We start from the raw sequence: 22,300 nt of genomic DNA, 5'->3' as shown, positions 1-22,300 counted from the left end.
ATCGGTGCATATACCTAATGTTGATACTTCTGACAGATGCGTGGGTCTATGTTTTACTCAAGTACATTTTGAATTAACAAAACAATAGTGTTATTAAAATTAAAAACGCTGAGGAGCAAAGCCATCCTGACATTTATCTTTTCGTAATTGTCACTTTGTGTCCAGCACTAGCACTTAAAAAAAAAAAAATAGGCCTAATTACAAAAGGCTTGATCCCGAGGACGAAGGCTCTATAGTCCTACCGCTGGGGGCTCTCACTGGCAGGTGAGTCATATAGGATACAACAGCAGTGACAACACACAAATGTGTGTGGGCAGGAATCATTTGGCACAATGACTACATGTAAGAGTAAAGGGGGCCAAAGACCAACAAAGACCAACATCAAGGGGGTTGACGGGGAAAATGTTTTAACCTTAAACCCTCTGGTCTTACTGAAACTGACATGAGTTACAACAGTTCTTGGATCGCCTTTTTCCCCCGTCTACACTACACTATGCCAAAAATGTCTGATCTACAAGCTCATAACGTGTCAGATCTATATTCACAACATGTAGCAGCTATTTTTGCCGAATGTTCCCCTCAGATAGGCATGCTGGGGTTCAAGTGGTTAAAAGGTTCATGAAATGATTTTGAAACTTTGTTAAATGTATCAAAGATACCTGATCAAAGACCCATCAAATGTAAGAAAAGTTACAGTAGTCTATAATGTAGAAAAAGAGTACAGGTCTCCACCAGGTCAGGTAGGTTATTGTGGATTCATGGAATGGTGCTATAATAGGCCAACGTGAAAAGGGTGCCATTTCTTCTTAGGCCTTTCAGACTCATGGCATTTTTGAAAGATATTTTTGGGGCTTTTTCTGCCTTTATTGCGACAGAAGGTCGCAGTTAACTATGGAATTGTGCATTTCCCGTCAGTGTCACTCAAAATCCCCATACATGGGGAAAGCCCCCATAATGGTGCCCAGGTCTCGTGACATCAGGTGACATCATCATGGATGGAGATCCCTGATGTCATAGTAAACGCGACCTGCAATTAAGCCCATATATGGAGATCCCTGATGTCATCAATATTAGTATATGGATATATGTCAGAACTTGTTCTGACATGTTCCACATGTTGATCCTTCCCCATCTTCCTATTCGATATCTCCCTTTTGACTGTCTACCTGTCCATTTAATTAAACTCTAGACGGGCTTGCCCCAAAGTTATTTGTGCAAAATTAAGGCCTGGCCCTACCTGGGCCCTAATAAAACCCTGTACACTCAAGACACTTGCCCCGCTGCCACCCTTAGATCTCCATATATGGAGCTGACCTGACATTCCATATGTTGATCTGACCTCATCAAACCATGTACACTCAAGACATGCTCCATATATGGCCAGCGCATGCTTCTCTCCCTCAGGTGTCTTACTGGTTAGAGTACAATAAGATGACAGGAAATTGGGGGAGAGAGATGACACGCAGCAAAGGCCGTTGAGATCGGGAGTCGAACCTGCGACACGCTGTCAGACTGGGTTAGAAGCCTTCCCAGAAGCCTAGGTGCTCGGACCGCTAGGTCGGCCCGTGACTCTATAACAGGCGAGTAGTGGGACTGTATGAGTTCATGATTTGAGGCATTTTGTTTAAAATGGACCAATGCTGAAAACTTTGGGTGTAATATGGAGAATCGGGCAGAGACAGTGGGGCAGTGAGGGCTGTATATAGCATGCCACTTGGACACAGGCTCTGGTTCTGTTCACCTGGTGGATACTTTTTGTTGCAACACCCGAAACACCCACTGATTCCAGATTACAACACTGAGTGATGATGTGTCCAAGTTTGTGCATCAGTAGATTTATTTACTGAAAATAGGACTAAAACCAAAATACCAAATGGACTGTTAATCAAAAGACTATAAGACTAAAGCAGAATTTGCTGTCAAAATTAACACATTTCGGGACTTGAGAGGGACAATGTGTTGGGTGCATTGAAACTTAATTATAAAAACAATGAAAGAATCTTAAAATGTATAAACAATTAAAAACAATTAAGGTCGCAATCAAGGTCACGGTAATAATTGAGAAGGCATGAATATGTTTTGTGTTAAAAAGGTCAAATGCCAAGGTCAATATGATATTGTATAGTCGGGTGGAAATGGAATATTAACAAATGCAAATCAGTTGATATCCTGATTGCAAAAACATGTAGTCTTACATTTGTATAGATGACATGACAATCAATCAATCAGCAAATGGGGGGGAAGATGCTAGAAAGGCAAACAGCGTTTATATGTAGGGCATAGATGGCTCTATTCTATCTTTCCTTTGTTTTGAACAAATTAATCATTGAATCAATCAATCAATCAATCAATCAATGATTCAATCAATCAATCTAAATCACACCCATGTGAAGTGAGGGGCGCTCTTATCACCATACATCATCTCATTCCGGCCAATCACAATTTGCATCCTCACCTTTGTCTTCAACGTTTGTGTTTACAAAATGTTTGTGTTTACAAAATGTTTGTGTTTACACAACACTGGCCATTCGTTCTCAATGGCTTTCCATGTTTGTGTTAGGACAATGTTTGTGTTTACACAAACCCTCAAAGCTGGACATAGCGCCCCTCAAAAACAGCCCTTTCCCCATCACTGTGGAGGATTTATCAAGAACATCACACCCAACACACACAAGTGAGGGGCGTTCATACATAAACATCATCTCATTCTGGCCAATCACAATTTGCATCCTCACTTTTCCGTCTTCACTTTTCTGTATGCAAAAATTATAATATATTTTTAGAATATGCATACACACATATACTGTATACATTTATACAATCTCAGAGTTCAAATAATGCAGGACTTTGCAGTGTAGGCTAGTCTACAAAAAACCTATAGTACCATTATGTACAGACAAGAGGTTCAACCTTGAAAAGCAAACAAACATTATATATAACCTGATCCAGTGCTCTGTTTTGATCAATGGATGAAGGTACAGTCCACAGAATCTGGTCTTCATGTTGCAACATTAAAAGCTTTTACCGTTATTACAAAATTGCTAACAAACCATCATATCACCTGGGAGCTGACCTCTAAAGCCCTATACCCTTGAAAGGTTTTATTTTTGAAGGGTGTTAGCCCCTCCTATGTCCAGCTTTGAGGGTGTGTGTAAACACAAGCATTGTCCTAACACAAACATTAAAGGCCATTGATAATGGCAAATTTTGGAAATACTTGATATTTAATTTAAATTAAAGGCTCAGACCTCAAAACAACAGCGACAACCAAAACTAAATAAACATTTCGAAATGTAGCCTTAAAGTCGGACTGTTTTTGGTCACGATTCAGTCTGAAATGGAAGCCTGTATGTTTCTGAACCAATCAAAGCGCCCCATCCCTTCAGGCTACAGGACATTAGTAGCTCTGACGCACAAGGGTGCAGTGATTGAGATTCTGTTTGTTTACAAGTGAGAGAGAGACGGCCAGCTAAGCATGTTTGCTACTACGTAGCTTATTTCTAACCCATAATGTTTTCAGATATATATTTTAGCGTGCTGATTACTTTCAAAATTAGCATTACACTGTCTGGATGTGATCTTGAATGAGATTAAAAACATTAAAATCAGGTGTGTTTGAATGAACGTGCAGCTGTGGGAATCAAACGATGAATGAAATCAAGATTTATATTAAAGAAAGTCGATCTATGTGATCACGCAGCATGTTTTAATGGATTTAATGGACTTTTTATGCAAAAAACGAAAAATATAATACATACATATATAGTCATGGCATCTATTGCTCTAAAAGTGTGAAAAATGGTTGGAATAACGTGTTCCTTCCACGCGCTACGTCCAACCAGGGAAACTCCCCCTGTCAGGTGTAAAGGAGCGACTTGGACACTCATGCATGAAGGAAGCATGAGTTCAAGTCCGTTGCTCTCCCCAGGTTGGTGGAGGGTGTGTAGAGCCCAGGATCACATTAGATAATTGACACAGGGGTGAAGAATGGGTTACAAAATCGTGTGAAGTGAGTGGTGCAACTCCGTGTGGGGGTGTTCCAGACCCACAGGAACGCACCCAGGGTGCCGGCGCGATTCCGGCCAGCCGCCCCACGTCCGAAACGGTTGAGAAATGACAGAGTTACCATGTGGGGGTCCCTCTACTGTACTGTGATGTACTGTCACTGTACCGGCACACCTGAAATCACCATATATACAGTTAATATGTGCGTGTGTGTTTGTGTGTGTGTTAGGTTGCGCACAGGTGGTGAAAAACAACGATGGTGTTTTCGTGCTCAGACGCATCCACCCAGCCACCCACCCAGCCACCTAGCCACCCACCCACACACATAGCTCCGTAAGGCACCACGGACAGCAACGCCAGTATTCAATCAAACCGTAGTCTACAGACTCTACACACCATGTTTATCACCACGGACAGCACCATGATGGATTACATGGTTATCACCACGGACAGCACCATGGATTACATGGTTAGCACCACGGACAGCGCCATGGTCTACTCTACACATGGTTAGCACCACGGACAGCACCATGGATTACATGGTTAGCACCACGGACAGCACCATGGATTACATGGTTAGCACCACGGACAGCACCATGGATTACATGGTTAGCACCACGGACAGCGCCATGGATTACATGGTCAGCACCACGGACAGCGCCATGGTCTACTCTACACATGGTTAGCACCACGGACAGCACCATGGATTACATGGTTAGCACCACGGACAGCACCATGGATTACATGGTTAGCACGATGGACAGCGCCATGGATTACATGGTTAGTACCACGGACAGCACCATGGATTACATGGTTAGCACGATGGACAGCGCCATGGATTACATGGTTAGTACCACGGACAGCACCATGGATTACATGGTTAGCACCACGGACAGCACCATGGATTACATGGTTAGCACGATGGACAGCGCCATGGATTACATGGTTAGCACGATGGACAGCGCCATGGATTACATGGTTAGTACCACGGACAGCACCATGGATTACATGGTTAGCACCACGGACAGCACCATAGTGTACTCTACACCATGGTCAGCACCACGGACAGCACCATAGTCTACTCTACACCATGGTCAGCACCACGGACAGCACCATGGTCTACACCATGGTCAGCACCACGGACAGAACCATGGTCTACACCACGGACAGCACCATAGTCTACTCTACACCATGGTCAGCACCACGGACAGCACCATGGTCTACACCATGGTCAGCACCACGGACAGAACCATGGTCTACACCACGGACAGCACCATGGTCTACACCATGGGGACGTCATCCAAAGAGGTCCCCCTCCATTTTAGTGGATGAGATCAAAAATCTTAAAACGTGAATAACTCTTGATCTAAATCAATGGTTCCAATTATAACTATGTTGATTATGTTTTTGACGGCCCATCGCAAATCGTTGGGCGTCCTGATTTAATGGTCCTAAATACCCTGGGCATTCGGGGTGTTAACGTTGATCCGGTTGCTATGCAACGCCTCCGTCACCACCAGCTATGGGACGTTACAACTCCTCTCCATTTACCTCGGTTCAAAGCAGGATTTTCAAACCTCCATAACTCAGAATCTACGAGTGCTGACCGGTGATCGTCAGCCATCCAAAGTCCAGATGACATTTTTTACTTTGTCTCGTAATCGCTCCCGACATGTAAACGTTTCTGGCAACAGGTAAACAGTGTGCGCTAATGCTAATGATAGCAAATAGTTGAGTGAGTGTGTGCATGGGGCTACAGCGGAGAGGAAACCGATACTCTTAAAGTGGAAGTACAAAGGTTAACTACATTTATGCTACCAGCTAGCAGCAATATACTGTACAAATACCGATATATTATTCAGATCATAAAGTTAACATAAGTATAATTAAAAGCATTTGAAATAAAATAAAATAGCAAAAAGAAAAATCCAGGACTACAATTCAAATATAGCAAAGTTCCACAAGATCAAAACGCGCCCCACTGCGACACATTTAGAGTTTGTAGAACTACTATTTTTGCTACTTTTTTGTGACATAGAATGACGAAGTAGTGCAATGCAATGCAATGTGGCCCTCTGGAGTAAGTGTGGAAAAGATGGTGGCCCTCTGGAGTGAGTGTGGAAAAGATGGTGGCCCTCTGGAGTGAGTGTGGAATAGATGGTGGCCCTCTGGAGTGAGTGTGGAAAAGATGGTGGCCCTCTGGAGTGAGTGTGGAATAGATGGTGGCCCTCTGGAGTGAGTGTGGAATAGATGGTGGCCCTCTGTAGTGAGTGTTGAAAAGATGGTGGCCCTCTGGAGTGAGTGTGGAAAAGATGGTGGCCCTCTGTAGTGAGTGTGGAATAGATGGTGGCCCTCTGTAGTGAGTGTGGAATAGATGGTGGCCCTCTGGAGTGAGTGTGGAAAAGATGGTGGCCCTCTGGAGTGAGTGTGGAAAAGATGGTGGCCCTCTGGAGTGAGTGTGGAAAAGATGGTGGCCCTCTGGAGTGAGTGTGGAATAGATGGTGGCCCTCTGTAGTGAGTGTGGAATAGATGGTGGCCCTCTGGAGTGAGTGTGGAATAGATGGTGGCCCTCTGGAGTGAGTGTGGAAAAGATGGTGGCCCTCTGGAGTGAGTGTGGAAATCATAAAAGTTGCCCACCCCTGGTCTACACCACAGTCAGCACTACGGACAGCACCATGGTCAGCAGCTTCATGCAAGCCCACAGAAACACAACCATAATTAACGTAATTACCTTCAGGTGCATTAACCGATGTCAAAATGGCCATTGTAAACAGGGTCAGGGTATGAAAGACGACTGCGTCTAATCGCACTTTATATGAATCACTTGTGCTTGGACTTGGCACCACGGCCAAATAAACAGCTTAAATCCCACTCCAGACAAAGACAGGCTATCACTCCAAATAGAAATCTCCTGTCCTAAAATAAGTATAGCTGTGACCGAGATCTGGTATGATCTAGATTCTGGGAGAGAGATGCCGAGGAGACAAGGCTAGGCTGGTTTACTTGTCTTCCTTGAGCCGCAGTATTGGCAGAGTCAGGTATGGTGCGTCTAAGTCTGTTGCTGTTGCTGTAATGGTCTCTTCCAGTTAGGGCCTGCGGTAGGCATATATTTATAGTTTATATTTATAGTGATGTCACTCCGAACGTCCTGGTTGTGATGTCAGAGAGGCACTACGTTCCTTCGTAACACTCCCCCTTAGTGAGGCCGTGGGCTTCACTATCCGTTCTCTCTGATCATTGTGGCTGTGTCCGGTAGCTCTGGGAGCTGGGTTAGCCGCGTCGTGTGCCGTGGGTAGATGCAGCTGTATGACTGCGTCTGGGGCTTCTTCACGAGGGGCGCCTGGTCGATGTGGGACCGGGGATGTAGGTGACTGGTGGGATCGGGTTGGCCCATGGGGAGGGCGATCCGGTGTCCGAATCAGGCGTGGCTCACAAGCCTGGAGTCCAGGATGGCTCCTTCTGATCGGCGCCGAACTCGCCACTTCCTCTGGGGCGGCTTGCGTCGCTGGTATTGCTTATTGGGTGCAACTCTGCTTTGGGGCCTTGGCACTGCGGCTGTGGTGCGGATGGGGAATCCTCCCTCGAGCTCCCCCCCTCACACCCGTGGCGGCCGTCGCCGCTCCGGGCCTCGGCCTCGTGTGCGGTGAGGCTTCCTTCGGAGGTGTGTTGGGGTGCTCTCGCAGACTCTGCTCGAGTGTTGACCTGTTCTTCGGGCTTGTCGTCCAGACTGAGTGGTGGCGATGCATCAGTGCTGGAGGTGAGCTGCACAACGATGCTTGGACCGTTGTAGCGTATTCATCTTGTCGGCGTGCGCTGCCGCTGTTGTTTGTTCCATTTGTTCCTCTCCCCCCCTGCGTTATTTCAACGCAGTGGCCTTGGTGCGTCCTTTGCGGGGCGGGGCTGGGGTGTCGGACGGTACTAGGCTGCGGAACGCCGACTTCGCTGCTGACTTGCAGTCAGCGGGACCTGTTGGTCAGGCGGGCCTAAGGGCGGGCCTGTTGGTCAGGCGGACCTAAGGGCAGGCGGGCCTGTTGGTCAGGCGGACCTGTATGGTGGCAGGCAGACCTGAGGGCAGGCGGACCTGAGGTCAGGCGGACCTGTATGGTGGCAGGCAGACCTGAGGGCAGGCGGACCTGTATGGTGGCAGGCAGACCTGAGGGCAGGCGGACCTGTATGGTGGCAGGCAGACCTGAGGGCAGGCGGACCTGAGGTCAGGCGGACCTGTATGGTGGCAGGCAGACCTGAGGGCAGGCGGACCTGAGGTCAGGCGGACCTGTATGGTGGCAGGCAGACCTGAGGGCAGGTGGGCCTGAGGGCAGGCAGACCTGAGGGCAGGCGGACCTGGGGGACCGTTCGACCGTTTGGCGTTCGGGTTGTAAATCCGGACGACGAGCGGACCTGGCGTTCGGGTCGTAAAGCCGAACGTCGGACAGATTTGGCTTGCTAGCATGCATGATTCCGGACGAAGTCCTGATCTTGCTAGGGAGGCATGAGGCAGAGGCGGTTGCCGTCTTGGCGTTCGGGTCGTAAAGCCGAACGTCCTCGACACTTGGCTGCCCGCTTGGCGTGGCTCATGGTTGATGACATCAGTGAGGCTGGCTTGGTGGAGTGGGAGGCGGCTCTGGCCTTCCCTTGAACTGTGGGGACTCGTTGTTGACGGGGTGGCCGGACGCCGTGGTCGATCTTTCTCCCCCCGTCGACCGTAGCGTCCTGCCAGTCACTCTCGGTATCTGGCATCCTTGTGGAGTTCGTGGAAGGGCGTAAGGTGGTCGCCGGGACACGCGCTGCAGGGTTTGGAGTCAGAGGTGAGGCTGCAATCGTTCTCCTGGTGGCTCCTGCCGCACTTGTAGCAGCCTCTGTTCGTCTGTAGCCACTCTTCTTTTTCCACCTTGGTCATATTCCAGAGGACATGGCATTTGGCGGTGTAGTGTTGGTCAGTGTCGCAGATCGGACAGAACCTGTTGTTGCCTTTGGCCGTGCTGAGGTGAGTGATGGTCGCGGTCGCGGGTTTGTCGGGCGCTCGCGGCTGGCCGCGGTCCCTCCCCCTGCTACCTCGATCGTCCTTCCTCCCCCATCCACCACGATCGTCCCTCCCCCTGTCATGTCGCTGAGACGACTGACCATGATCGCGGGGTGGCTGGTGCTGTTGTGGTGGGGGGTTAGAAGGGCGCGGGTGTCGGTACCCGTTGTCGGGTCCTTGACCGTTGGTAGTGCAAGTGCTCGTCCGGTCCTGGGCGCGGCCGTTGTAGCGGTCGTGGGCGTCCTCGGGACGGGGAACGGGGCTATTGTCCTGGGCGCGGCCGTTGTAGCGGTCGTGGGCGTCCTCGGGACGGGGAACGGGGCTATTGTCCTGGGCGCGGCCGTTGTAGCGGTCGTGGGCGTCCGTCTTGGGCTGCCATTCGTTCGGTAGCCTCCCTGAGGGTACGTAGGGCATTTTCTGCCTCACTCATGGTTGAAATTTCCCGGTGGGTGGGTGGGTGGGACTGTATATAGACGACTGTATGATAGCCGTATCCTTAGGTTTTCGCTGACGGCGAGCCGTCAGGTCGATAATGGGGATTTCCCTTTACCTCCTGGCGTCTCTGAGTCGGCGTTTAGGGACCACTATTGTGACCGAGATCTGGTATGATCTAGATTCTGGGAGAGAGATGCCGAGGAGACAAGGCTAGGCTGGTTTACTTGTCTTCCTTGAGCCGCAGTATTGGCAGAGTCAGGTATGGTGCGTCTAAGTCTGTTGCTGTTGCTGTAATGGTCTCTTCCAGTTAGGGCCTGCGGTAGGCATATATTTATAGTTTATATTTATAGTGATGTCACTCCGAACGTCCTGGTTGTGATGTCAGAGAGGCACTACGTTCCTTCGTAACAATAGCCCAATACTGTTCCCTTGGATGAGAATACAGGGCCACCCTGACAGCCACCAATCTCTCTCTCTCTCTCTCTCTCTCTGACATCAGTTATAATATCTCCATTCAAGTGAGATGATTATCAATGTACAGGCTGATGTGGTCTTCCTGCATTTTAGCATGTTACCTTTATCATATGTTGTGGTACAGTCTGTATTCTGTAATTGACCTTTTAATGCATTTACGCAATGTTTTTAATTAAATAAAGATTGTCATTAGGTGAGGCTCAAAATAGCAATGATGCTTAAAGATTGTCAATAGGTGAGGCTCAAAATAGCAATGATGCTTCAGCACATAATATTAAAGATACGTCTGGGATTAAGGGGCAGCGGTGGCGGTGGCTCAGGGGTAGAGTGCCTGGATGGTAACCGTAAGGTTGCCAGTTCGAACCCAGGCTCCCCCAGAGTTACTGTCGAAGTGTCCTTGAGCAAGACACTGAACCCCTAATTGCTCCCGTGCTAGTTAGTGCCTTGCATGGTTTCCGCTGCCATCGGTGTATGAATGTGTGTGTGAATGGGTGAATGTAATGCACAATCTCTGTAAAGCGCCTTGGATAAAGGCGCTATATAAATGCACCATTTACCATTTACCATTAAGAGTTTGCAATGACATTGCAAACGTCCCTCATCTGCTATTACCTTCATTTAGTGTTTAACATGACCTTGGCAATTTAACCTGCAGGCCGGGGTCATTTCCATGCTGGCTATGTTTCTTCGACAGACATACAAAATGAGTGGACAATAATATTACCAGAAATACATAAAGAGCTAGCCCTGAATGACCATAACAGGTCTGTAACTGAGAGAGTGTTCAAATGGAACCAAATGGACCCATAAGGGTCCATTTGGTTCAATTTGTACACTCTCACAGTTTTAGGGGTCCTTGCAAATATGACATTTGAGAACCACTAGTACTAGGACTTCTAATATGTCACTGTGTCATAGTAAATACGTGTCATATTATTATTATGAAAATCTGGAGACTGACATTTAAAATTTGCCACAGACAAGACTTTGCCACAGACACATTTGTCCGTGAACGTACATGTTGATGACCCCTGTCTACTGGCCTTTCATTATGCCCTGGAAAACACATCAGGTTAATCCATTTTAGACATGATCAACCAAATTGAAAAGCCTTATTACAGCAGACCCCGTTCACATTTAGAGCAATGGTTCTCAATGTCAGGTCGGGGATCACCAAAAATTGAAATGGTTCCATTTGTACACGGTCAAACTTTTTTTTTTTTTTTTAAGATATTTTTTTGCGGCTTACGCCTTTTATAGATTTTTTTGAAGGGACAGACAGTAGGCTGACAGGAAACGGGAGAGAGATGGGGGGATGACATGCAGTAAAGGCCGTGTCGGGTCCGGGAGTCGAACCCGCGGCACACTGCGACTGGATTACCAGTCCGGTGCCCAGACCGTTACGCTACGGCCTGGGCCTACACAGTCAAACTTAACATTGAGGATTTTAGTAGAGGGGACCCAGAGATAAATCAAAATGGTATGAAATGCGGGTCTCTCTATGCATATCAAACTGGGGGCGCTTGAAATGAAAAAGGTTGATAATCTGATCATCACCTCTTCAAGGGCAATATAGGCTGGAAGATGGAACGTTAACCCAAGCGGATACAATGGAGCAGAGGTTCTCAACTTGGCATTCGGAGACCCGCAGGGATCCTCGAGGGGGTTCCTGGAGGTCCCCATGCAGCGAAATGACTGATATTTTGGAACCAAATGAACCCTCTGTAACTCCAAACAAGCACATTTGTACACGTGCAGAGTTACATTAACAAGGATCGGCTGTCCCGGAGCTGAAAAAGCCAAATGATCAAAGTGGGGGTCCTTGAAATAAATGGTTCAGAATCACTGCCCATGGACGGGGCTCTTGTATAACCACAGTATGTCATTAATTGGAAAGGTGGACCACAGACAGACAGACAGACTGGCTGAGTGGGATTGTCTTTCTCTGTGGGCCCATGCAGTCAGCGATGTGTGTGTGTGTGTGTTTGTGTGCGTGGGGGGGGGGGGGGGGATCAATTAGCTTTCAGCTGCAGACTGACCTTGAAATGGAGCCTGGGCTAGAGAGGAAGTCCACCAGTGCAACCGCAGCTTTCACTTTTAGTAAAGCCATGCATCACGTATTGATTTTGATATCATATTCTGGAAGACGGCATGTTGGAGGAGGCCTCGCTTCTGCTCCTGTTTTAGCTGCCTTCCTCTCACTGACACGCCGATAAAACAAAAGATACATTTAGTTCAACTATTATTAAAGACAGCGCAGTCTCTCCGATAAGGTGCTCTAAATTGTTCTGTTCCTTTGGCTCTTTGATACGGTGGCTTGAATTATTCATAATTATCAGTTTTGCCAGAAATGACTCATGTAAATGACTCCATGCCATGGTGGTGCCACCCATGGTGTCGCCGGGGGTGACTTTGAAATGATGTTGCGGTTTCTTGGCCGGCTTAAAGGGGAACGTCCAACACTGCTGATCTATAGAACGATCTAGAAACCTGTAACAGAGGGCATCCGGTCTATTCCGGGCCACTTTTCATACATTTCCTATGAGACACGTTGCGGTCCAGACACATGGAGCCTGGCTGGCGGTCTACGGACATGAAGGGCAATGTCACGACCAACACCCAAGGGTGGCATTTAGGCTACAAACCATGCAGGAAGTAGGGAGTTGTAGGGTTTGACCTCAGTGACACTGGGGTCCGGTCAACCTTTCAGTGCAACTGCAGCAGCATTTCAGAGACAATTCTTCTTATTGTAAATGAACTAATGCATATGGATGTTTAACAATAATTTTACTCTTTAAAGCGTAATATGAAACCAAAATTTGGACCATTTGGTTTCATTTTACACGTAGTTAAAGATCTACGGTAATTTGGTTACCAACTCTCCATCATTTAGCTCGGGACCACCTGGAATCCCTTCAAGGACCACTGGTGGTCCCCTGGACCATGGTTGAAAACACCTGACTTAAATCCTCCATTCTTAGTCAAGATGGTCCTGAGTTGCAACTTCACTTTTTGTTATCTCTACACCAACTAGCTGATCTTAACAAGCTCACAATGTGTTGTGCTGTGACACAGTGAGCTTGTAGATCTGCTATGTTTTGTGCATGGGACTGGGCTAACGTACCCCCACAGAATATGGATGCTGGGGTTCAAGTGGTTAATGGAACATGAACCCTAGTAAAACAAGTATACCAAGAGGTCATATTGGAAAAAACATTACAGTGCCCCTTTAAGTAAAAATTCTCCGGAGGCTTAGTCATAGAGGCGTTGTGTGAAATACTTTACAAGTCACAACATGTGTGTTGTGTTATATCTCCCTCAGCGTTTACAGTCTAAGCACATCCGCACAACCACCTTTTTTAAACAATACCTGTAAGCTCAACACAGCCTTCACCTCAGAACTATTTCACTGGCAGAGTTCCCCCACAAAGCTCATCTTTCCCACTTAAGCCCCGGCACCCATATTATGTGGAGAACATTAGCCAAAAATGGGCTATTTTTGTCAAAGAGATTTGGTGTACTGTAGATGGGGAAGAAAAGGTGCTCCAAGTAACAGTCCGGTGTCTGAAGGCTTTAAGTGGTTAATTGAAATGGTTGAGTACTTACATATTGTATTGACGACTATGTCATTAGTTTCCTCAGTAGTCTGGGGGTAGTAGGGGGTCCGCTTAGGGGGAGGGGCGACCTTCCCAGACTGCGTGGCCGGGTTAGTCAGCACGGGGGACGGGGTCATGACCTCTGTGGCATCGATTAACGGACCACCACCAGCACCACCGCCGGCGGGGGAAGCAGAGGTGTTGTGAAAAGCCACGGCGCCGCCGAGCCCGTGCGTGGGGTCGGCTAGGATGACAATGGGGTCCTGTCCCATGCGCTTGGGGTCCGAGTGGGTGGGCGGGTCGTACTCGAAGATCTTGTCCACGAACACCCACTTGAGGCCGGCGGTGCAGAGCGCCAGGCTGAGCAGGCAGGCCACAATGGGCAGGATGCACAGCTTCTCCGAGCGCAGGCAGCCGCTCCCCGGTGCCATCTCCACACACACACAGCACGTTGTGGCGGCGGCCGCCCCGGCCCAGCAGCACGCCAAGCCCAGCGGCCCCGCCGGCGCTCTATCGGCCTCATCGTCGTCATCGTCTCCGCAGTCCTCTTCCTCTGCGAGTCCGACGCCGTCTGTCCCCCCTGGGGGGGCATGCCGCTTCTCCTCGGGGCTCTCGCTGCCGTAGAAGGACTCTGCGTCTCCCTCCTCCTCCGAGGAGGGCGGAGGCGGCTTCGGCGCTTCCGTCTCTTCCTCGGGGGAGCGTCCGTAGTCGAAGTCGAGGCCCAGGCCGGGGTAGGGGGACGGCGGCGACGAGGGGGGCGTCGACACTGCAGAGGAGTCCTCTAGTCCCTGAGTCATCCTTCTGGTTTCTCGTCAGAGGAGGAGGAAGGGGGGGACGGTTGGGGAGGAGGGAAGGGGGGTCGGAGGAAGGTGGAGGGGGGGGTTTGGGGTGAGGGTAAGGGGGGAGGCGGATCTATAGAAGTGTTTCCGAGTACTTTAATTTAAGGCATCGCAACGAATCGTCCCGGGGTCCGGCTGGCTGCTGCTCGCAGGGCGTCACGTACTACTGTTACTAGTGGCGCTGCATGCGGTCTCCATCTTTCAGGTCGTCAGCGGCATGGTGGACTCAGCGTGGAGGCAGCAGCGCTGGCTGGCAGAGCATCGAGCGCTGCACTGCAGTGGCAGCATGCAGCAGCCACATGCTGGACGGGATGCGGCATGCGGCTGCCTCTCTCCTCTCCTCTTCCTTCCGACGCGCACAGCAGGCACCTACCCTTCACCGAAGGGACATTTCCAGCTGCGCTGAAGGACAAAGTGAGGCGGATACTACCGTTGCACTTCACCTCTCTCTCGCTCACACACACTCACCACACACTCACTCTCTCTCTCTCTCACGCACACACCCCTCCTAAGGACGATCATTTGCTTCCTCTCTCAATCTGTCTTACCCTCGCTTATTCATGACTCATGCTCTCTCTCTCTCTCTCTCTCTCTCTATCTCTCTCTCTGTCCGCATGCAGTCTGTATCTGTCTGGCTTGCTCTCCGGTCTCGACTCTCGACACAAAGCACAAAGCTAAGCAAGTCCCCACTTGATCCAATTAGAGTGGAATGGCAAGCCAATCACCGGCGAGCAGGCTGCCTGTGCCCCCCCCACCCTTCCCCCGCTTGTTCTCTCTCTCTCTCTCTCTCCATTGATCATGCTGAAAAGGGTGTGTGTGTTTTTTTTGTCAGGGGAGGACAGCTAGGAAGGCAGACATACGATCCGTCCCTGGGGGCCCGCAGCCATTGTCTCAGATGCATACCCCCCCCGTGTGCTGCGCGGATGTTGACCATGATGATGATGATGATGTGAACACATACCATATTATATAGCAGTGGTTCCGGCGGAAATCGTTAATCATAATCATAATACAGCATTAATATTAAAAAGTGGTAGCAATAAATAAGGGTACACCACGTACACATTGATCCGACGTGGAACTGGCACAATCAATACAGGCGGCCCATGGGTGGTGTCCTGGATGCTTCCCAAATATCACAAGGGCCCTGATCCAGGAAGGATAGGAAACCAGGGTTCTATAGGACACAATTATCAGGATCAGTGCATGGAACTTAAAACGCATCAAAGACACATGAAACTCAATATCGCGCACACGCACACGCACACGCACACGCACACGCGCGCACACACACACACACACACACACACACACACACACACACACACACACACACACACACACACACACACACACACACACACACACACACACACACACCTGCATCATGTCAGTATCATTGTCAGTATCATGGTCAGTATCATGGTCAGTATCATGTCAGTATCATGGTCAGTATCATGTCAGTATCATGGTCAGTATCATGGTCAGTATCATGGTCAGTATCATGTCAGTATCATGGTCAGTATCATGTCAGTATCATGTCAGTATCATGTCAGTATCATTGTCAGTATCATTGTCAGTATCATGTCAGTATCATGGTCAGTATCATGTCAGTATCATGTCAGTATCATGTCAGTATCATTGTCAGTATCATTGTCAGTATCATGTCAGTATCATGTCAGTATCATGTCAGTATCATTGTCAGTATCATGTCAGTATCATGTCAGTATCATGTCAGTATCATTGTCAGTATCATGTCAGTATCATGTCAGTATCATGTCAGTATCATGTCAGTATCATGTCAGTATCATGGTCAGTATCATGTCAGTATCATGTCAGTATCAATCAGTATGATACTGACATGATGTTTGTATCAACGGCGTCTCCGGGACGACGGTGTCCTCCGTGAGACTCTGGCGGTGGCGCCAATACTGCTCTCTGCTCAGCCTGCGCAGACTCGCCACGGCATTGTCCATCTTTCTAGTATTCCGTGGGTTTTTAGTCACGTATACACAAGGCAGAGGAAGCCCATATCTTGTGGTGTTCATGACATGGCCTGCCTGGTTCTTGCAGGCAGTGGAGCAGTCTTTGTTACCCCTGCATGGTGTCATATTCCACTCTCTTATCTGTTTGACTCCAGCAACTGCTGGAATGTGGGCAGTTTGAGTTGAGGACAAGCTACAAGTTAGAAGTAGTTATTTCACAACATACTAATATTAAACATTAACCAATATCATGGATAACTGCATCCTCCGTGACCCACCGCTGGCATTCCCTGGCCAGACGGCGGCGCCGCTCATCGGCAGTCTCCTCCGTGAGAGCGTGGAGGTCGCACTGCTGGGGCAGATCGGCGTGTGCACGCATCCACTTGAGTGACGGCAGAGTGCTGTCCCTTTGGCATGGGATCAACTTGGACCGAAGAATGCAAAAACAAGTATGGCCAGGGTTCATTGGGTTCACAGGATGTCACGATGCGTGACCATATATGGAGACGTGGGTGACTAGACATGATGTCACGATGCTCGACCATATAAAGTGGGCTGACGGACCGACTGACGTACCGACGGGAAATGCAAGTTTTCATAGTAAATAGTTTTCATCGCAATTAATGAGCTAGTTCAGGCAGGCAACTCGTGAGCGCCTACCTGATCAGGTGACTAGTCTCAGAGCGGCTATTTAAACTTATCTGCCTACCTGCTCTTTCCTGGCTTCTCTCCCGCTGTGAGGTCGTGCGCCGCTGCTGTCTCCCTGCCTCACTCTCTGCTAACCTGCTGCTCATGAAGTTTTTGCAAATCCCACCGCCTCCCCAGCATCCACCTGTATACAGGCTTTGTTTCTAGATCCCCTGGGGTCTTATTCATTCCCTGTAATTTTACTTGGCTTAAAATGTAACTAAAATGTTAATGTTACAGGGAATGAATAGGGACAGAGCCCTGACGCCATGCTTCATATATCTATGCTCAATTATGCTCAATAAATATATATTCTAAATTCACTCTAAGAGAGAGACTGAATTACTTGCGCAAGTACTGTAATTGGCTGCGTATGTCGGTGGCATCGCTCAGCCAATCAGGGACCAAGAACAGCGACCGCCTGGGTATGTATGTCGGTACATTCCACCAGCCAATGAGAAACCACTGTTCTCGATGACGTAACTAAAGTACGTTTCAAAATTGGTATAAGGTCATTACCGGGTATGTATCGGCTGGGTATGTGTGTCGGTGTACTCCACCGGGCAATGAGGGACCACTGACCACTGGGTATGTGTGTGTGTCGGTGTACTCCACCGGGCAATGAGGGACCACTGACCACTGGGTATGTGTGTGTGTGTGTGTGTGTGTGTCGGTGACTCCACCGGGCAATGAGGGACCACTGACCACTGCTGTATTTCAAACCTAGACAGCAGCAGAGAGCTTTAGGACTTATAGCAGCAGTCGTACCAGCAGTGGTGATTGCTTCCACGCAAGTAGGCCATACTACACGGCCTACTTGTGTGCAATGCGCAAGTTGGCAGCGCTCTGTTACTTAACTTAAGATAGCTGTCTATAAGCACCAGACAACTCTCTTATCATTTTAATTTGAATGGACTCCTCATAAATTATGAATATAATCAAATTATTTCATTGCATTGTATTGACTCGGTGGTTGAGGAGCCCTGAGTCCCTTGGCCTGAAACTGAGTAAAGACGAATTAAGGGCGAGACCGAGACGAGACAGAGAAAATGAAAATGTGTACTCGAGACAGGACTCTAGATGAGTCAAGGGCTTGAGTACTACAACACTTACACGTATCCATGGGGTGAGTAATCGATAGACAAAAAGTAATTTTGGGGATGAACTATCAGCCTCATCATCACAATCTACTATACTTACACCTCATGAAGTAGGCTACAATTATGCAGTGTCTACATTAATAACAGGAATATAAATCTGCAACGAAAACGGAGGCAAGAGCAATTAATAGCGAACATTTTTAGTGCAGCATAAAAATATAATTGATATTTACAGCTAGAAAGCTAGCGTGCAACCAGGTCCATGTTCCAGGTTCATGGCCTAAAATTAAATCAGTGTTGGTGTCTGACTGACACTGAGACTTATGGAATCATATGGACAATAACACTGTCTGATGGACACTGGCAGAGATGGAGTGTTGTGCGTGCGCTCACAATTATTTTAAGGTTTTCAACCAGTGGTCCTTGAGGGGGTTCCAGGTAGTCCCCAGTTAAACCTAAATGACAGAGTTGGTAACCAAATGGACCCTATAGATCTTTAACTCTTGAGAGCATAACATGAAACCCACATAATATCTCGGTGGGGCATGCATTTCCAACTTGCATCGTTCCAAGTAGGCCAGCGCAACGGCCACCTCTGTAGAGGTTCCAACAGGCATCTAGGGCTCCATCTTGCGCCACCCTTATCCCTTATGCCTAAACTTATTTGCCATTTTTTACTATTTTGAAAAATATTTTAAAATAGTTTAACTAGCCGATTTACATAAAGACAGGTTTTCTAAAATAGTAAAAAAGGGCAAATTAGTCATCAAATGGTGGTCTGTGGCTTAAATGCTGAATAAATAATGGACCATGACATGAAAAGGGTTGAAAAGCTCTCAATAAGAGGCAGCAACAAACAGACTTGTAGCTGTGATTTAAAAGGGAGCGGCTCCCTGCAGTAGTTTGTCAGCTCCTGCAGTAGTTTGTTCTAAAAGACATGCGAGCGGCTCCCTGCAGTAGTTTGTCAGCTCCTGCAGTAGTTTGTTCTAAAAGACATGCGAGCGGCTCCCTGCAGTAGTTTGTTCTAAAAGACATGCGAGTGGCTCCCTGCAGTAGTTTGTTCTAAAATACATGCGAGTGGCTCCCTGCAGTAGTTTGTTCTAAAATACATGCGAGTGGCTCCCTGCAGTAGTTTGTTTTAAAAGACATGCGAGCGGCTCCCTGCAGTAGTTTGTTCTAATAGACATGCGAGCGGCTCCCTGCAGTAGTTTGTTCTAAAAGACATGCGAGTGGCTCCCTGCAGTAGTTTGTTCTAAAATACATGCGAGTGGCTCCCTGCAGTAGTTTGTTCTAAAATACATGCGAGTGGCTCCCTGCAGTAGTTTGTTCTAAAAGACATGCAAGCGGCTCCCTGCAGTAGTTTGTTTCTAAAAGACATGCGAGTGGCTCCCTGCAGTAGTTTGTTCTAAAATACATGCAAGCGGCTCCCTGCAGTAGTTTGTTTCTAAAAGACATGCGAGTGGCTCCCTGCAGTAGTCTGTTCTAATTAGCCTGAGCTAACGTGTTAGGTTTCTGGTCTAGAGGGGCGGGTCGCAGCTGAGATTTGCGCACGCCCTGATTGGATCTCATCGATCTGTCCGTCACCCCCGGCCCCTCCTCTCCCCCCTAGTGCAGCGCTACGTCACATGATTTGGAGCGACGCCCACCCGGAAGGGTTGACTCCCACTTTTAGACCAGACCGGCCAATGCGTTCCTCCAGGCTTTAAATTTTTGCACCAACAAAAATGAAAGCCTGGTACCGAGGCTAGTTCTAATAGACATGCGAGCGGCTCCCTGCAGTAGTTTGTTCTAATAGACATGTGAGCGGCTCCCTGCAGTAGTTTGTTTCTAATAGACATGCGAGCGGCTCCCTGCAGTAGTTTGTTCTAAAAGACATGTGAGCGGCTCCCTGCAGTAGTTTGTTCTAAAAGACATGTGAGCGGCTCCCTGCAGTAGTTTGTTCTAATAGACATGCGAGCGGCTCCTTGCAGTAGTTTGTTTCTAATAGACATGTGAGCGGCTCCCTGCAGTAGTTTGTTCTAATAGACATGCGAGCGGCTCCCTGCAGTAGTTTGTTCTAAAAGACATGTGAGCGGCTCCCTGCAGTAGTTTGTTTCTAATAGACATGTGAGCGGCTCCCTGCAGTAGTTTGTTTCTAATAGACATGTGAGCGGCTCCCTGCAGTAGTTTGTTTCTAATAGACATGCGAGCGGCTCCCTGCAATAGTCTGTTCTAATAGACATGTGAGCGGCTCCCTGCAGTAGTTTGTTCTAAAAGACATGTGAGTGGCTCCCTGCAGTAGTTTGTTTCTAATAGACATGATGTGAGCGGCTCCCTGCAATAGTCTGTTCTAATAGACATGCGAGCGACTCCCTGCAGTAGTTTGTTCTAAAAGACATGCGAGCGGCTCCCTGCAGTAGTTTGTTCTAATAGACATGTGAGCGGCTCCCTGCAGTAGTTTGTTTCTAATAGACATGCGAGCGGCTCCCTGCAGTAGTTTGTTCTAATAGACATGCGAGCGGCTCCCTGCAGTAGTTTGTTCTAAAAGACATGCGAGCGGCTCCCTGCAGTAGTTTGTTTCTAATAGACATGCGAGCGGCTCCCTGCAGTAGTTTGTTCTAATAGACATGTGAGCGGCTCCCTGCAGTAGTTTGTTTCTAATAGACATGCGAGCGGCTCCCTGCAGTAGTTTGTTCTAATAGACATGCGAGCGGCTCCCTGCAGTAGTTTGTTCTAAAAGACATGCGAGCGGCTCCCTGCAGTAGTTTGTTTCTAATAGACATGCGAGCGGCTCCCTGCAGTAGTTTGTTCTAAAAGACATGCGAGCGGCTCCCTGCAGTAGTTTGTTTCTAATAGACATACGAGCGGCTCCCTGCAGTAGTTTGTTCTAAAAGACATGCGAGCGGCTCCCTGCAGTAGTTTGTTTCTAATAGACATGCGAGCGGCTCCCTGCAGTAGTTTGTTCTAATAGACATGCGAGCGGCTCCCTGCAGTAGTTTTCCATCTAGGGACATAAAACAGACCTTCCCCAGATGACCTCGAGAGGCCTGCATGGTTTGTGATATCGCACAGGATCAGACATGTATTTTCGCCCTAAACCATTAAATGATTTATAATTTATTTTGTATTTTTTTATTTCTTGACATATGTTGAACCTATAAACATTATGTTGTAATTGTGGGTGCACAAAGACGTTTGGCATGTCTTCTGCTCTTCCGTCGGAGGGAAAATCCGATTGAAGTAATTTTCAACTATGGGGCACAATTATGTATGATTAATGATATAAGTTTAGCTACTGTGCACAGTAAAATAGCCTAGTCTAGCATAATGGGCCGTCTAACTAACGGGCAGCCCCATTGTTTCCTTTCCACACAGTTTTAGCCACAAATAAAGCTTGGAGATTTTGTCCATAGAAGTATAGGCTACTGAGCAAAGCCTTTAGAGATTTTCCATGATTCTATGCAAAAACTGACCCTTGCGAAAGGTGTTAACATCAGTGAATCCTGCAGTGAAATGCCTCGTCAACAACACATATCACATTTCCTCTGCTATTCGCGTGACCCTCCCTCAAGTTCATGTGCAAAATGGACAATGACAAACAAAGTGTGTTTCCAGTTTGACACACACACACACACACACACACACACACACACACACACACACACACACACACACACACACACACACACACACACACACACACACACACACACACACACACACACACACACACACACACACACACACACACACACCAACAACGAAAGGCTTCAGTTCATGCAGTATACTGTGCAGTATGTCAATATGTGGTGGAAAGTAAAGTAGTACTGTAGGCCTATACTTAATATTTTAGGTATTTTTCTTACTTACTGGAGCTAGTAGGAGAGTAGGCTATACTAGACTCTAGTCTATAGTCTATACTAGCAATGATTATTTTTGGGAATATTTAGTTATTTAACTTGTAAGAGGAATAAGAGTGTCTGTCAGTACAAATTGTACATTTTAGCAAAACATCACTTACATATCCCCTTTAAACAGTCACCATAACTCTGAACAGTCTTCTGTGTCTCTAAATGCACTGAAAAGTTGACCCCGGTGGTGTCAAATCTTACTTCCTTGTAGACGCCACCCTCAGTGGAGGATCGTGATGTCGCCCAATATCCTCCTCTGTGTTCATGGT

General features: G+C 47.9%; 1 protein-coding gene across 1 annotated transcript in view; it reads right to left on the bottom strand.

Moving 5' to 3' along the window:
* Nucleotides 1-14,972, bottom strand: part of nrg1 (neuregulin 1) — a 39,295-nt gene extending 24,323 nt beyond the window's left edge. Inside the window, exon 1 of the mRNA XM_083793585.1 lies at nucleotides 13,541-14,972. Coding sequence (XP_083649711.1) covers nucleotides 13,541-14,327 — 787 coding nt within the window. The 5' untranslated portion in view covers nucleotides 14,328-14,972. The remainder of the gene's footprint in view (nucleotides 1-13,540) is intronic.
* Between the last annotated feature and the right edge of the window lie 7,328 nt (nucleotides 14,973-22,300).

The sequence above is a fragment of the Protomyctophum parallelum genome (genome assembly GCF_964188405.1).
Source record: "Protomyctophum parallelum genome assembly, chromosome: 21".
Classification (NCBI taxonomy): domain Eukaryota; kingdom Metazoa; phylum Chordata; class Actinopteri; order Myctophiformes; family Myctophidae; genus Protomyctophum; species Protomyctophum parallelum.
The sequence above is the reverse complement of the archived record's forward strand: the minus strand, read 5'-3'. Positions and strand labels throughout refer to the sequence as shown.